Raw genomic sequence first — 17,891 nt, 5'->3', positions numbered from 1 at the left:
AACAGGAAGAACTTACAATAATAAATGTATATGCACCTAATGAGAGACCAGCAAAGTTCTTAAAACAACTACTTATAGATTTGGAAAAAGACATCAACATCAACACAATACTAGTGGGAGACTTCAACACTGCTTTGTCACCTCTTGATAGATAAACCAGACTCAAGCTTAGAAAGGACATACTTCATCTGAGGGAAACAATGGAAGAAAGGGACTTAGTAGATATATACAGGACACTTCATCCACAAAAAGCTGAATATACATTCTTCTCAACCGTACATGGAACATTCTCCAAGATAGATCACATGCTGAGCCACAAAACATGCCTCCAAAAAATTAAGAAGATAGAGATTGTATCGACAATCTTCTCAGACCATAATGCGCTGAAATTAGAAGTAAATCACATACAAAAACAGAAAACTAAATCAAACACCTGGAAATTAAACAGTGCTCTACTGAACGAGTGGCTTAGGAAATCAAAGAGGAAATCAAAAGATTCCTAGAAACGAATGAAAATGAGAACACGAGTTACCAAAACTTATGGGACACAGCAAAAGCTGTGTTAAGAGGAAAGTTTATAGCTTTACAAGCATTCCTCAGGAAGGAGGAGCGAGCACACATAAGTAACCTAACCTCACAGCTTAAGAGCTTGGAGAAGGACCAAAAAAAGGAGCACAACACGAACAGGAGAAAGGAAATAATAAAACTCAGAGCAGAGATTGACGAGATGGAAACCCAAAAAACAATCCGAAAGATCAATGAAACCAAGAGCTGGTTCTTTGAGAAAATTAACAAGATTGATAAGCCTCTAGCAAAACTCACAAAGAAAGGGAGAGAGAAAACCCTAATAAACCGAATCAGAAATGAAAAGGGGGTCATTACAACAGAAACTACAGAAATTCAAAGGATCCTCAGGGAGTAATTTGAGAAACTGTATGCCACGGAACATCAAAACCTCGAGGAAATGGATAAATTCCTAGACTCCTACAGACTCCCAAGGCTGAACCAAGAAGACCTGGAATACCTGAACAGACCTATCACCATCAAGGAAATTGAAATGGTAATAAAAAGTCTCCCCAAGAACAAAAGTCCTGGTCCGGATGGATTCACTAGTGAATTCTTCCAAATCTTTAAAGAGGACTTACTCCCAATCCTCTTTAAGCTTTTCCACGAAATTGAAATATCAAAACACTTCCAAACAGTTTCTACGAAGCAAATATCACACTGATATCAAAAGCAGACAGAGATACCACAAAGAAAGAGAATTACAGACCGATATCCCTGATGAACACAGATGCAAAGATCCTCAACAAACTACTAGCAAATAGAATCCAACTACTCATCAAAAAGATCATACACCATGACCAAGTAGGATTCATTCCAGGGATGCAAGGATGGTTCAACATTCGGAAATCAATCAACATAATCCATCATATCAACAAAAGAAAAGATAAAAAGATAAAAAGCATATGATTTTATCAATAGATGCAGAGAAAGCATTTGACAAGATCCAGCACCCCTTTATGATGAAAACCCTAGCCAAAATGGGTATAGAGGGGACCTTCCTCAACATAATTAAAGCCATCTACCACAAGCCTACAGCAACCATCACCCTCAATGGGGAAAAACTGAGAGCCTTCCCTCTAAGATCAGGGACGAGACAAGGATGCCCACTCTCTCCACTGCTGTTCAATATAGTACTGGAAGTACTTGCAATAGCGATTAGGCAAGAAAAAGATATTAAGGGCATTCAGGTAGGAAAGGAAGAAATCAAGCTCTCACTATTCGCAGATGATATGATACTATACTTAGAGAACCCAATAACCTCCACCAAAAAACTCCTAGAAACAATAGACTCGTATAGTAAAGTTGCAGGCTATAAAATCAATACCCAAAAGTCCATGGCTTTCCTATAAGCAAACAGTGAGAGAGAAGAAAGCAACATGAAAAAAACAATCCTGTTCACAATTGTGCCCCAGAAAATCAAGTACTTAGGAATCAGCTTAACTAAGGAAGTAAAGGAGCTGTACAAAGAAAACTACAAAACGCTACTTCAGGAAATAAAAGAGGACATGAGGAAATGGAAAGATATCCCCTGCTCATGGGTCGGGAGACTTAACATTGTCAAAATGGCAATACTACCGAAAGCATTGTATAAATTCAATGCAATCCATATAAGGACACCCACGACATTCTTCAAAGAAATGGAGCAAACACTCCTGAAACTTATATGGAACAATAAGCCCCCACGAATAGCTAAAGCAATTCTTGGGAAAAAGAAAATGGGAGGAATCAACCCCCCGAACTTCAAACTGTACTACAAAGCAGTAATAATTAAAACAGCATGGTACTGGAACAAAGGCAGAACTGCAGACCAATGAAACAGGGTTGAATACACTGACATCTCCCCTAAATCATATGATCATCTAATCTTTGATAAAGGTACAAGTAATGTGAAGTGGAGTAAGGAAAGCCTCTTTAACAAATTGTGCTGGCATCACTGGACGGCTACATGCAAAAAAAAAAAAAATGGGCTCAGAAGTCTGCCTAACACCGTGTACAAAAGTAAGATCAAAATGGATTAAAGACCTCAACATCAGACCAGAAACCATAAGGCACATTGAAGACAAAGTTGGCAAAACCCTCCATGACATTGAAGCTAATGGTATCTTCAAAGATGCCACGCCACTGTCTGAGCAAGTGAAAACAGAGATAGATAAATGGGACTATCTTAAACTAAGATGCTTCTGCACCTCCAAAGAAACAGTGACCAAAATACAAAGACAGTCTACAGAATGGGAAAGGATATTCACCGAATACACATCTGACAAGGGGTTGATATCCAGGATATACAAAATACTGGTTAAACTCCACAAGAAGAAAACATCCAACCCCATCCAAAAATGGGACAATGAAATGAACAGAAACTTTCTCAAAGAAGAAATCCGAATGGCAAAAAAGCACATGAGAAAAAGCTCTACATCATTAATCATCAGGGAGATACAGATCAAAACCACAATGAGATACCATCTCACACCTCAGAGACTGGCCCACATTCAAAAGAACAAAAGCAACCGATGTGGCGAGAAAGGGACACCTCTTCACTGTTGGTGGGAATGTCGACTGGTTCAGCCCTTCTGGAAAACAGTATGGACAATTCTCAAAAAATTAGAAATTGAGCTCCCATTTGACCCAGCAATACCACTCCTAGGAATATATCCCAGAGAGGCAAAAATGTATAGTCGAAGTGACATCTGCACTTGTTTGTTCATTGCAGCACTCTTTACAATAGCCAGAAACTGAAAGAAACCTGAATGCCCAAGAACAGATGACTGGTTAAAGAAACTTTGGTACATCTACACAATGGAGTACTACGTAGCTCTTAGAAAAGATGAAGTCATGAAATTTACATACAAGTGATACTACATGAAAAGTATCATGCTAAGCGAAATGAGTCAGAAAGAGAGGGATAGACATAGAAAGATTGCATTCATCTGGGGGATATAAAGTAACAAAATATGAGATCAATACCCAAGAATAGCTGAGATCAGCACCAGGAGGATTACTCCATAGCTTAGTGGCCAGTCGGGCATTCTAGAGGAAAGGGCAGCTCAGATAGAGAAGGGAACACCAAATAAAGGGTGTTTGGAGGATCCTCCCAGGAGGGGAGATGCATGTCGAAAGTGGTGTTTCACTAATAAAAAAAAATTTAAAAAAAAAGAAATTTCACGTGTATGAACTTTCCACGAAGGTATAAACAGGAGAGAGCACACCAGACTGAAGCAGATGCCAGCCACCTGGAAGCCCAGAGGGCCTTCCCTGGTATCCAGTGTCCACTAGTCCCCTGAGCACAGAGCAGGGCACAGACCTCAAGTACTACCAGGTGTGGCCCCAAATCTCACCTCATCTGCTCCCCAAGTAGTGAGATACACCCAAGGAGAGGAGTTCAGAGGGATGAGCACCTGATTTACCTTTGGGGGACCTGGCATGGCAACCCCCTGCATCTCAAACACACAGACACAAGAGGGGGAGAGTCTCTGATTATCTCCAAGTTTGTAGTAAATGGAGTGGGGGGGGGGAAAGACAGGACAAACACTCCAACCCCAAAAAGATGCTCAAAAATGCTCATGTGTCAAGACAAATTCTGGAATGGGAGGGTTGGAGTCATACCTAGTGATGCTCAGGGGGAAATATCACCTAGTGATGTTGTGGCAGGGATAACTCTGGAGACCGCAAGAAAGACAAACACCCTCCTGGCTGTACTACTGCACGAGCCCCTGAGAGTGACACATTAGAACCTATTGCAACTGGTCCCTGGAAAACCCCTTTCTGCAAGTACTCACTTCAACAGCAGGGCACACCCCTGGTCTTGGAGCAATGGACAGTGGAGATGCTTGGAATCTGGACAGGTGAGGCAGAAATTCTTTTTTCTGAGGAAATATAATCACATAGGGTTAGCAAAGCTAATAAATTGATAGGGTGCTTTTCTTTCAAGCAGCTAAGCTGGGGTCAATATGCAACAGGACATAGGCTCACCCACTCCAGCACTGCTGAAAATGATACATGAACTCAGAACCACGAGTAACCCCTGAGCACTGAGTGCTGCTGTGGCCAAAAATGTACAATAAATTAAGTAATGAAGACATTTCTGGGGCCGGAACGATGGTACAGCAGGTAAGGAGTTTGCCTTCCATGCGGCCAACCTGGGTTCGATTCCAGAAATCCCATATGGTCCCCCAGCACTTCCAGGAGTGATTCTTGAATGCAAAGCCTGAGTAAACCCTGAGCATCGCTGGGTGTGACCCTAAAAATCCAAATAAAAGAAATTTCTATGCAAAGAGATTGGAGACACAGTATAGCAGGTGAGGTGCTTGTCTTGCACTCGGTCAAACCAAGTTTGAATCCTGGCATCCCATACGGTGCCCTGAGCCCAGCCAGGAGTGATCCCTGGAGAAGTAACTGAGTCTTGCAGTTGTACTTCCTACAGACTAAATAATTAATTCATTTAAACGCATAAAGGTGTGGTATCCAATAGTGATCCTAAATTGCATGATTAGAGGGTTTAGGGCCACTCTGGAAGTGCCCAAGCTACTTCCTGCTAAGATGGCATATTTGGTTGCAAGACCCACTGTAGCAACACCCTGATGCACCCCTCCAGACCGCAACCTGAGTTGGCTTAAAGCTCCACACCTTGGGGCCTGAGTGACAGAATAGAAAAATGGGCATTTCTTTTGAAGGTGGCCAACCTGGGTTTAATTCTGGGCATCTCTCATGGTTCCTGGCACCACTCGGAGTGCTTGCTGGATTTAGAGCCAGGAGTAACCATAATGCCGCGCTGGGTGTGACCCCAAATGCAAAATAAATAAATCAAAAGAAAAGAGAAGCTCCCCACCTCCGTGAACTCCCAGAAACCACTGAATGCACAAGAACCAGTGAAAGCCAAAGGCTCTGCCAAATGCTTCTGACCCCCAAGCACATGAAGAATATTCCCAGCCCCTCCCCCCATCCAGCCCCGCCACCCCCCAAGAACGAGAGGACAGAGGGGAGGGTGCCTCTTCCTTCATGCTACTGACCCAGATATCTGGTACCCTGAGCAATCCCAGGAGTGACCCCTGAACACAGCCATGTGGGGCTCAACACCCCCCAGGAGGAAAAAAATGCACCCCCCAGGTCCCTTTGATGAGGGAATCCCACGCTTTAGCCCTACTCCACAATCTGCCTAAGGAACGACACGGGGCCGTAACGGGATGTCCTGGGGACACTGCTGGGATGACCCACCCACCCCTGTGACTGACCAGGTGCTGGAGTCGCCCTGAAACTAAGATAACGCTGAGCTGCCCTCACCCACCCCATCAGATCTGGGGGAGACTGAGACTCCCTCTAGCTCTGAAGCTTTTTGCTTTGGGAGAACCTGAGCGATGGGTCAGCAGGGAGAGCGCTGGCCTCTCATCCAGACACCCCGAAGAGTCCTCGGATCCCCAGGGAGGGAGTCCTGGGCGCCACCGGGTAAGGGTCTAAAACACATAAAAAAATTAAAACGTTTTTTCCACTTTTCTTTGTTCGGTTATTGTCCTTGTTTCTGGAACTTTCAGAACAACCTTGGCGCTTCCAATTCTTTTTCTCCTCGACCACGTGCTTCCTCTGCCCACCCACCTTTTATTTTTGGGGGCCTGGGGGTCTTTGCCCAGGGGTTACTCCGGGCCCTGGGCTCACACCAGGCTGGTCCCGGGACGCTGTGGGGTGCCGGGATCAAACCCGGCCGGCCGCGTTCCCTCTTACGCATCTTTCTAAATAAGTTCTACTCATTAAAAACGACCATTTTTCCCTCAAAATCAATTTATAAACAAGATAAACCTCTCGGCTGGAGCGCTCAGCGCGTCCCTGGTGAGGGGCCGCCACCCCGGGCCACCGCCACGGAGCGACCCCGCCGCCCACAAGGCGGAGACCCGGAGGTTCAGGCGCTCAGAGTGACCACTGGCTGGCGAGGAAACCGACCTTCCGGGACCCCCCTGCCCCCCTGGGGTACCCCCTCACCTGCTCCTCACCTTCCGCAACCACGCGGTCCGCCGGCACTTCCGCACAGAACGCCAAGGCCGGTAGATAAAGGTCGCGCATTTTGTGACGTCACCTGCACGTTCGCCCAGAGCCTTAAAGGGCCAGGCTTCAAATATTCTTGACCAGGTACTTACCTGGTCAGGAAGGTTCATTTTTCCTCGTTTCCGGGATAGGATCACGTGATCCAGACATCAGGTGGTTGCCAGGTCTGGGATAGATAGAGAGGGAGGAGCTGAACAGATAACATGTCGAGCAGAGTGTCTTTGTATTTCCGAAGGAAATAAAATTCACAAAAATAATTTACAAACAGCCGCCAAGACCATAACTCTGAGTCCCGACATTCATTTATTTATTCATTTACAACCCTCAGCCACATGCTAGGACTAGGCCCTCAGGATTCCTTCTGGCAGGTGCCAATGAAAAAGACTGGCTTCAACAGGGTCCCTCACTATTGGGGGCTGAGGAGCGGCCGCTCAAAGTGATCTGGCAATTCTACCTACACATGTCTACACAGAAAGCTGTAGGACAGGGCCCGGCACAACCCCTGGTTGAGAACTTTGGGATGGTCAAGACTTCTGCAATCAGCAGGTGCGGCATCCTCAAGACCCACAGCCCCCCATATTCAGCTCCACACCCAGGACAGGTTGCCCCATCCCAGAGCTGGAGGTGAAGATGCCCCAAGGATAATGCACTAACACCCGAGACCCCTGTGCCGTGCTAAATCCCTCCAGTGCAACCAGCAAAGCTCCATATCCTCCTAAAGCTTCTGGAGCAAGGCAGACCGCAGGAACCCACTGGATATGGATTGGGGGGGGGTGAAAAACAACCACAAAAGTGCCCCAAGAGCTAGCACAATCTCATTGATCACATTGTAGGCACTGGAGGTGAAAGGTCCTCATGTCCTGCCACTAATTGGCCTTCAGTGTCCCCCTTCGACTGAAGTATCACATTGTCCTTTAAACGCGTGCCCAGAGGAGGCCTGAACCACTTGACATCATTTGGAAGTTAAGGTGCACATGGAAGACTCCCATCTGTGACATCATCTATTTCACCAAGGAGCCTTAACGTGCCAGGTTCCAAGTGCTGACAAACCATTATGGTAGCCCAGGTGAATCAGTGCAAGGGGGATGAGTTGAATCAAAAAGAGGAGAGGGAAGTGCTGGAGGGTATGGTCACAGAGTTCAGGGCAGCGAGTTAAGGTGGAGTCCCTTAACTGGTCAAACATAGAACTAATGCTCCCCAACATGTCCATCATGAAAACAAAAGCAGGTTGATTCAAAGTAAAACAGACAAGAAGGTTGTGAATGGGTCCTGGGACAGTGAGTTTCTCTGGGAAGTCATTAATCAAGATGGGTGCAGTGTCTCCGAAGCTAGCCCTGAAGATGCAGAGGAACTGGCATAGCAGCAACCCAGAGAGCTGGAGAGACACGGGACAGGAGCAAAGGGTGGGAAGAACATCAGAGAGCATTGTACAGTGAAAACTCTACCCCTTGAAAACACGCTGTATAAGAACCTACAAGGAAACCCCAGGATGCAGCTCTGGAAACACGTTTTCAACCAAGAGTATGGCAAAAGAGGTTAGTACTGTGGCTTAATGCTTGCGTTAAACATGGTTTTCCTGAGTTCCATTCCTGGCATCCAAAACAACACAAACTCCTAAGAACTGCTAAGTATGGCATGAATTATATAAAACATATTCAATAAATAAATCCATGTATGGACCTACCCTAAGAACGGAGGCACATAGGAGCTAAAGGGCACCAAAGTGTACTAAATCATTTTGTAGACTTTGTCTTTTGGGCAGACCAAAAACCGTTCTAATCATTCTGGTGACTAGTAGGATTGAGATTTTACCACTTGCAAACACAAAGTTTTCTCGTCTTTTCTACTAATATAACTGAAATGAGAAGAGTAAAATCCAGGAATGTGACCATCCTTTATAGTTAGTCATCACAACTGATGTTATTACCTGTTGAGATGGGAGTTTGGGCATTCTGGCAGGTCCCCACCATTTGTAAAATATTTTGATCAAGGGGCCTGTTCCATCCTTTCATAGAACCATCAGAAATCTTTCTGTGCGTGTCAAGTCCATTTCAACTGTCTCTAATCCACCCTACTAAAGAACAATGACAGGGCCATTATCCTAAACTTTTGAGAAATATTTACCCTCAATGCTTAGGGAAATCTAATAAAAATCTGAATACTATGAATGCAGAGCTGATACAGTGGGAAGGTGCTTGATTGCACAAGATTGATCTGGATTCAAAATCCAGATTCCCATATGGATACCTATGTCCTCCCTCGCAGGTATGGATGAGCTCATAGCCAGGAGTATGGCCTGAGCAAAGTAGGTGTGACACCTCAAAACATAACAGAGGAAGGCCTGAAGTGTGGAGGTTTGCCTCTTTTTCCATTCCAAAGGATTCACTGCAACATCCTGCTTGATGTCTATCATAAATCCCACCAACCGGGGTCTCTGCCTCAAGTCCAAGTCAAAATGAGACACTGGGCTGGAGTGATAGCAAAGCGTATAGGGCGTTCTCATTGCATGCAGCCAACCCAGGTTCAATTTCCAGCATTCCATAGGGTCCCCCAAGAACAGCCAGGAGTAATCCCTGAGTGCAGATCCAGGAGTAAAACCTGTGCATCTCTGGTTTTGACCAAAAAACAAAAGACAACAAAAAAGTGACACTGATAATTGTGTTCAAGGGGTGGTTTTTGTACCCAGTTACTTAGTTCCTATTTTAATCAGTTTTCACCTGGATTCCATCATCAAGACCCATTATTTACAGGGAAGAGTGCAATAGCACAGCGGCTAGGGCGTTTCTTTGCATGTGGCTTACCCAGGTTTGATTCCCAGCATCCCATACGGTCCCCTGAGCACAGCCAGGAGTGATTCCTGAGTGCAAAGTCAGGAGTAAACCTTGAGAATCTCCTGCTGTGACCCAAAAAGGAAAAAAAGAAAAAAATGGACCCATTATTTAAAGGTTAACATACACATTAATTCCAAGTGCTGGGGCACTGGCATAGGAAATAGTAATCATTACTACTATTATTATGGTTTGCTATATAAGGTAACTCAGGTGGTTAATTCAGGTTCACCAGGAACTCAGGCCTTAGTAGGCATATGAAAATACAAAGTGGCAAGAACTCTTAAGAGTGTACAGAATGGGAAGATCTTTGTGTTTCCCTGAATTGCAATCATCAGCAATTCCCTTTCCCTCATAGTACTGAAGTCACCAATTTAATTTGAACTTCAGAACTGTAACATAAAGAATGAACTAGGAGTGTATATTTAAGACATCAAAAGGTTGAAGCACAGTGTTTGCCATGGGATCCCCAAAGTACCACACTCCCAGAGTAATTCCTGAGTGCATATTCAGGAGAAACCCCTTAGCATCACCCAGGTGGGACACAAAAATGAAAAACAAAATGGTCAAAGGCAAGCCGTGAGGAACCCAGAGATAATGAATGCATTGTGTATCCTTCCCAAGGCCTGAAGTAGAATGAATGATGCATTCAAGGTAAATTGAAATTCAGATTTTAGGGACTGCTGGGCGTTTGCCTTGCAGGGGATGACTGGATATTATCCCTTCCCCTCGCAGGCCCACCTGCAGTGATCCTGCCTGCGGAGCCAGAAGTAACTGCTGGGCATTTCTGGTTGTGCCTTACCCCCACACCTACAAAAAAGTACTTGTTTTGTGTATTGAACAGAAAGCGCTATGTCAGGGGGATCAGGTTTATGAATGACAGATGTGAACGATTTCAGTGATCCCTGTGATCAAGGCTTTCTGTGACTGTAGGTGATTTTTCTGTGCTCACCTCCTGTATCACATGGTCCCCTGGTACCACGGGGAGTAATCAGCTACCTGGGCAGCACTGGGAGCCTTAGGATTTGCATCTTTTGGGAGTGAGACACAGTCAGCAGTGCTCAGGGCTAATTTATTCCTGCCTTTGCACTCAGGAGTCACTCCTCTGGGGCCAGGGTTGAGGTCTCCTAACGTCCTAACATCCAGCACCCCCTAATGATTTGGAGGGAATTGATGTAGACATGCAGGCAGATAGAGAAGGTTCCCCTCCCAAGGAAAAGGCAGTAAATTTCCTGGGAATAGCTCTGAAGTTGTGAAGGCCAACCTTGCAGAAAACAGGAACTAAGGCCTGATCAGGCCCTCACCTATGGCCAGCAACAGACCCAGAAAAGCTCCTGCAGAAACAAAAGGCCAGGAAAGGAATTTCAAAGAAAATCATCACCACTCCCAACCTGCCTAGGCAACCTCCTTAGCAACGGGACTTTGACCTAGGTAAAATCCTAGATTGGATTCCCTTCTGTATGAGGGAGACTGCTCATTGGCTTTCCCAGACATTTGCGGGAGCAGGGCAATTGGGGGTTCCACGAGTGTGGGAACCAAAGTCAGACTCCAGAAGGATGTGGGACCCCACACCACTGCTTCCGGCCCCCTCCCCCAAATTATATAGTCAGATCACGAGGTGTGGAGCAGTTGGGGTGGGGTGGGGGTTGGGGGATGACCCCAGACATCAATGGTGCTGTTTTATTTTCGAGGGGTCCGTGTGCCAAGAGGAGCCACCTCTGGTGGATTCAACTCTCTTACACCCGCAAAGGGCTGGACGGGATGAGAGAGGTCAGCATCTTCTGGCCCTGCCTGCGTCTGACTGGGCCTTGGGTCAGAGAATGAACCGGGGATCTGTGTCCGGGTGTCCCTGCTGCCTGGGTCTCGTCCCACTCACTCTATGTGTGGAGGCACACCCAGTGGGCAGTGCTCCAGAGCCAGCTACCCGGGAGCGAAGAGGGTGACACAGGAGAGGCTTGCCTTCCCGCAGTACGATGTGTCCAACCAACTCAGTTCTAAAGGTCTCCAGACCCCACGTCCACATATCACAGCACCCCATATTGCTGAGGGTGCCATCTTCTGTCTGAGTTTTGAGGTTCCTGTACACCTGAGAATTCCCATGTCTTCTGTTCTCCGTGGAGGAGGGTGGCAGAGGACAGATTCAGCTCCAGCATCTCCAGATGTCTGGGGTGAAGGTAACAGCCATCAGAGGACCTAGGGTGTGTTAAGAAGAATTTTAATTAACACAGGAATAATGAGCATAAGACTGTGCAATCTCCTTCCCTGGAAAATCTAAATACATCACTTCTTCCAAGGATTTTTTTTCTTTTGCTTTTTGGCTAATACCCAGTAATGCTCATGTGTTACTCCAGGCTCTGCACTCAGAAATTACTCCTGGTGGTACTTGGGGGACCATATGGGATGCCAGAGATTGGACACGGGTTGGCTGTTTGCAAGGCAAACATCCTACGAGCTATACTATAGCTCTGGTTCCGAGGGGTTTTTTTTGGGGGGAGGGGCTGTTTTCTTGTGTGTCCACAGGGTTCTGGGAAACATTGAGTACCTGGGATTGAACATGGTCGATTACAAGCAGGGTGAGATTATTTTGTCGTTCTTCTGTTCACTTTGAACAAGAAAAGTTATGAGCCCTATTTGCCCTGTCTGTGACCCAGCTCTTTGGAAAGGTCTCCAGTTATAGTCAACCCCACATGCCATCACCCCACTTTCTGAGGATGCCCCAACCGTCTTCTACAAAGAAAAGTGGTCAGGCATACAGCAAGATACAGCTCAGAACCCACGAAGTTAGGGTGCTGGAATCTGTCATCACGGGACTGAGGTTGTTTTGGTTTAATTTGGTTTGTTCATGGTTTGGGTGCCCAACACCAGCAACGTGCAGAGGTTCTCCTGACGCCACATTCAGGAATCACTCCGGTATGATGGTGGGGCTGTATGGAGAGCCAAAGAGAGAACCAGGGACCTGCGACTGGAAGCCAAGAGCACTAACTGCTCTGCTCCGACTGAAGCGACCCAAGCAGCTTACCTGATTAATGGACCCTATACCTAACACTGAAGCAAAAAAAGGGCTGGAAATCTTAAGCCTAGGAAATGTCGGCCCGCAGCAGTTCCGGGAAATGCCACAAAGTGGCGCCGTGGGCGTTTCCCTGCCTCCCCAGGCCTGTTTCTCTTAAGAATTTCCCACCCTTGGGTTTGCTTCAGGAATAAGTATGGTATAATTAAGGATCAAGCAATCCGCTTCCACATGTGCTGCGGTACAAGAACCCACGAGTGCTTTCTTTCATTAGAGTAACCTGGGTTCTATTCCAGCCTTCAGATCTTGTGGCGTACATAACTGAATCTTCTCGGGGGTCGAGTGGGTTGTTCCCACTCTGTCTCTGGACCACGAGTGGTGCAGAAGATTGAACCTGACGTGGAAATAGCAAGGCAAAGTCATTTATTTTTATTTTTTGTTCTCTTCACTCTGAGCTAGAAACCTTCTGAAGCTACTTTGCTTATGTCTGTGACCAAGCCATTGAGAAATATTTCCTGCTATGGGCAACCCACACCCTGGCACCCCACATTCTGAGGGAGCCCAAACCTCTTCTACAAGGAAGAGGCAGCATGGATACAGCAAGATAGAGCTCAGAAACACCCGCATTGGGGTGAGGGAATCCTCCAGTAAGGGACTGGGCATGTTTGGGTTTTATTTGGTTTGTTCATGGTTTGGGGGACACAAATCCAGCAACAGCAGAGGTTCTCCTGATGTTGCATTTAGGAATCACTCTGGCATGATGGTGAAGCTGTATGGGGAGCCAGAAAAATAACCGGAGCCTGTGACTGAAAGCCAAGAGCACTAACCACTCTGCTCCCGCTGCAGGGACCCAAGTGGCTTGCTTGATCCTTAATGACCCTATGCCTAACATTGTAGCTAAGAAAAGGGCTGGAAATATAAAGTGTGGGAAAGGTGGGCCACGGCAGTTCTGGCGATACACCACGAGATGGCACTGTGGACGTTTCAGTCCCTCTCTGGGATCATTTCTCTTTTTTTTTTTTTCATTTTTATTAGTGAATCACGATTAGGTACAGTTGTAGACTTACCCATTTTTGTGCTTGGTTTTCAGTTATACAATTATTAAGTACCCACCCCTCCACCAGTGCCCATTCTCCACCACCACTGATCCCAGTTAGTCTCTCCCATTCCCATCCCCCCCATCCCAACCTGCCTCTGTGGCAGGGCATTCCCTTTTGTTCTCTCTCTCCTTTTGGGTGCTGTGGTTTGCAAAAGAGGCATTGAGTAATCATGTTCAGTCTATAGTTTTAACTTTCAGCATGCATCTCCCATCCTGGGAGGATCCTCCCAGCATCCTTTATTTGGTGCTCCTTCTCTATCTGACCTGCCTTTTTCCCTAGCGTGTGCAGCTGGCCTCCATGCGATGGAATAAACCTCCGGGCACTTGTCTCGGCTATTCTTGGGTGTTAGTCTGAAAGAAAGGGACAGACATAGAAAGATCACTTTCATCTGGGGAACATAAAGTAACAAAACGTGCTCGTTTCTAAAAGAATTTTTCCACACTTGGGTTTGCTTCAGTCTTCAGTATGGGGTAATAAAGGATCAAGCAAGCCTCTTCCACAGGTGCAGCAGTAGGAAGGAAAGCCTGCGGTTGCTTGTCTTTCACTTGAGTAATCTGGGTTCGATTCCAGCCTTCAGATATTTGTGGAGTGGATAGCTGAATCACCTTGGGGGTCGAGTGGGTTGCCCTAGCTTTGTCTCTGAACCTCAAGGGGTGCAGTGGATTGAACTTAATCTTTAACGAACAAGGTAAAGGTTATTTTCTTACATTTATTGTTCTTTTCTCTGTGTACAAAAAAAGTTCTGAACGCACTTTGTGATGCCTGTGACCAAGCCCTTTGGATGTTTTCTGTCATGGGCAACCCACACCACATCACCGCACATTATGAGGGGACACGAACCCTCTTCTACACCGACGTGGGGAATGGAAGAATATACAGTTCTGACACCCTCAAGTTGGGGTGAGGGAATTCGCCATCAAGGAACTGAAGCTCTGTGTTTTACTTTTCTTTCTTGTTTGTTCCTTTATGGTTGTGGTCACACCCGGATATGCTCAGGGCCTTCTCCTGGCTCTGCACTCAGGAAACACTATGGACATAATTGAAAAACCACATGGGAAGCCTATGAATATACCCGGGTCCTATGGATGCAAGGCAAGAAGCCCTATCCACTCTGCTCCTATTGTAACAGCCCAAGCTGCGCTGTATCCTTAATGACCCCATTTAAGCAAAGAGAATGGCTGAAAATGAGATGGAGCTGTGAGCTTTTCAGTCCTTCTACAGTCCTATTTCTCTAAGAATTTTCCACCCTTAGGTTTGTTTCTGTGTTAAGTATGGGGTAATTAAAGATCAAGCACAGGGCTTCAAAGGGGCAGTGGTAGGGGAGCCTTGAGGGTGCAAGTCTCTGACATGGGTGACCAGCATTCGATTCCCGCCTTCAGATCTTTTGAGATACATGGCTGAATCACCTCGGGGCTTGAGTGGGCTGCTCCATCTTTGCCTCTGGACCAAGAGGGGTTCAGAGGATTGAACCTGACGTGGACAGAGCAAGGCAAATCTGCAAGGCTGGAGTGATAGCACAGCAGGTAGGGCGTTTGCCTTGCATGTGGCCGACATGGCCTCCTGGGTTCGATTCCTCCACCCTCTCGGCAAGCTAACAAGAGTATCTTGCCCATACGGCAAAGCCTGGCAAGCTACCAGTGATGTTTTCGATATGCCAAACACAGTAACAAGTCTCACAATGTTACTGGGCCCCCCTTGAGCAAATCGATGAACAATGGGAGGACAGTGACTGTGACACTCTGAGCTAAAAAACATCTGAAGTCACGTTGTTATGTCTGTGACCAAACCATTTAGAAATATTTCCTGCTATGGGCAACCCACACCGCATCACCCCATGTTCTGTGGGCACCCAACCCTCTACTACAAGGAAGAGGCAGCATGTATACAGCAAGATACAGCTCAGAAACCCCTTGTTGGGGTGAGGGAATCCTCCAAGAAGGGACTGAGGCTGTTTTGGTTTTATTTGTTTTGTTCATGGTTTGGAGGCCACAAATCCAGCAACATGCAGAGGTTCTCCTGACTCTGCACTCAGGAAGCTTTCCGGCATGATGGTGGGGCTGTATGGAGGTCCAAAGTATGCGAGTGCTTTATTTCACTTGGGTAACCTGGGTTCGATTCCAGCATTAATATCTTGAGGAGTACATAATTGGACTCACTATAAACAGTGCTCCTCTCCCACAGTCCAGGGGCTTCTCACTTGGGGCATTCTGGGACCATGGACTGAGCAGAACAGTCTTCGAGTAGCTTTTCCCAGGGGAGCGCTTCTTTGCAGCGTGGGCACTCACTTGCTTCTGATCGCCCAGAGAAAACATCCCACCTGTCTTGGCATCCTCATGGGGATGAGGGCATAATTGCTAACTCGAGATTTTGTCACAGTGTGCATGATCAGAAAAATTCCACCTGGACTGGCTGCTACCCTGAAAAACAGTAAGGAAGGATTCCAATTACTGTGCTGTGCCTAAGATTCTCCTTGTCCAGATAATTCTAGACCTGCAGGTTGGTTTCTATCATTTACCCGACTCAATTGCAATTCTGACATGTGGATGAATTTTCCAGGCAACAACCTAACATTTCAGCAAGATGCACAAGCAAATAGACCAACATCAGGTCACATAGTGCAGGGGGGCCCCGCCAAACCACTCTCCGTCCCATGGAGGTGGCCCTAGGATCCGTAGGTGCAGGGAAAGACTGACCGAATGAACACAAGACACGACAGAAAAAATGGAGCTTAGAAACAAAGAGAAAAAGGGAAGGCTTTATTGAGGGTGATGGGGGTATATATTAGTGAGGCAGCTACACAAAGGGTCATGCTCAAAATGTGATTAGGAAAGTTACAGAGTCTAGAAGTTTAACCTACCATGCATTACAAAGCTTATACTAAGTTATTCATTGTCAGTTACAGCCATGACAATTGTTTTCTTGGGATAATCATACATAGGACAGGCTTTACCTGCCAAAGGTCACGTAGGTGAGGATTACCATACCACAGGCTTTACCTGCTGAGGGTCACGTAGGTCAGGATAGCCGTACCTAGCACAGGCACGTAGGCTCTTGGTCAGTTAAAGGGCCAGTTACCACATCTCCCCCTTCCTTTTTTATAAAAAAATGCCAGATAGGGGGAGCATTGACTGGGCCCCTCCAGGATATCAAGAAAATCTTTGTTTTGTGGAGGGGAGGAAAGTAGACAGAGCCTGTTTTCCCCTGCCCACCCTACTAGCGGAGGGGAGCCGTGGAAAAAGGCCAGTGTTAGGCAGATGAAACCTCCATGCAGGCCCAGTGTACTCCACAAGCAGTCGGAATCAGCCATGAGGCCTCCCTTGCAGTGCTTTGCCTAGCGGCTGAACAAAATGGAATAGGGTAAAGTCCGACTCCTTCATACCCAGATTGTCAGATCAGAGAGGGGCAGGGGAGCTGGCCATGAACAACTCAAGGTTGGGTCCAACTAAATACAACCTGCGAGCCGTCTTCTGTAGCAGCAGAATTTGTGGCCGCATGGTCTAGGGGAGCATCTTCCATTGCCAGGCGGTGATAATGCACCTGTATAGGTGCTGCCACCAGTAAGGCAACCTGCTGTTTGATAAAGCTGATTAGATGGTTAAACACGCAAGGGCCAATAGTAGCAACTAACAAGAGTGCAGTAAGGGGACCCAAGAAGGGGAGTAGGTATGGGAGAAGAGTGTGAAAGCCCCAGGTATAGGTAGAGGACTCTCGTTGGCATCGTCTGAGCTCTAAACCCTCGCGGAGTTCCCGCATGGTATCCCGAATGACTCCACTATGATTGACATAGAAACAGCATTCCTCCCCCAGTGCGGCACAGAGTCCACCCTCTTTCAAAAAGAGAAGGTCAAGTCCTCTCCGATTCTGCAGGGCAACTTCAGAAAACAAATTGAGGGATTCTTCCAAATGGGCGATCGAGCCTTCCAAGCAGCTGTTGTCTGCCTCGACAGCAGCATGAAGGGAGGCTAGTGCAGAATGTTGAGTCACCAGGGACGCGATGCCCATCCCTGCGCCCGCAAGGGTCAGGGTCAGGAGGGTAGCGACAGTGATGGCTGTGAACGGGTCATGACGATTACGATGGAGATCAGTCCTATTGTCCCAAGCGTCCAAAAAGGAATTGGCCGGATATTAGAAAATTCGGTGCAGGACAACAACGGAGACACAGAAGTCCTGGGCGGGACGAAAGACTGATCCAGCCAGATGTGGGGTAAGTCCCGCCCAAACGCACAGCCACCAGGATCCAGATGAAGGGAGAACCCACTGGTCTAACTGGAGAGAAGGATCAGGGATGTGGGTGGCGCATAGTTTGGAAGGGTCAAGGGAAGGAGGTGCGGCACCAACACAATATCCACGGCCTGATAC

General features: G+C 46.8%; 1 protein-coding gene across 1 annotated transcript in view; it reads right to left on the bottom strand.

Annotated features, from left to right (window-relative positions):
- LOC130022011 (zinc finger protein 345-like) overlaps window positions 1-17,534 on the bottom strand; it is a 43,357-nt gene extending 25,823 nt beyond the window's left edge. The window contains exon 1 of the mRNA XM_056112737.1: window positions 16,986-17,534. Coding sequence (XP_055968712.1) covers window positions 16,986-17,534 — 549 coding nt within the window. The remainder of the gene's footprint in view (window positions 1-16,985) is intronic.
- Window positions 17,535-17,891: the final 357 nt, after the last annotated feature.

The sequence above is a fragment of the Sorex fumeus genome, unplaced genomic scaffold (assembly GCF_029834395.1).
Source record: "Sorex fumeus unplaced genomic scaffold, SorFum_2.1 ptg000019l, whole genome shotgun sequence".
Classification (NCBI taxonomy): Eukaryota; Metazoa; Chordata; class Mammalia; order Eulipotyphla; family Soricidae; genus Sorex; species Sorex fumeus.
The sequence above is the reverse complement of the archived record's forward strand: the minus strand, read 5'-3'. Positions and strand labels throughout refer to the sequence as shown.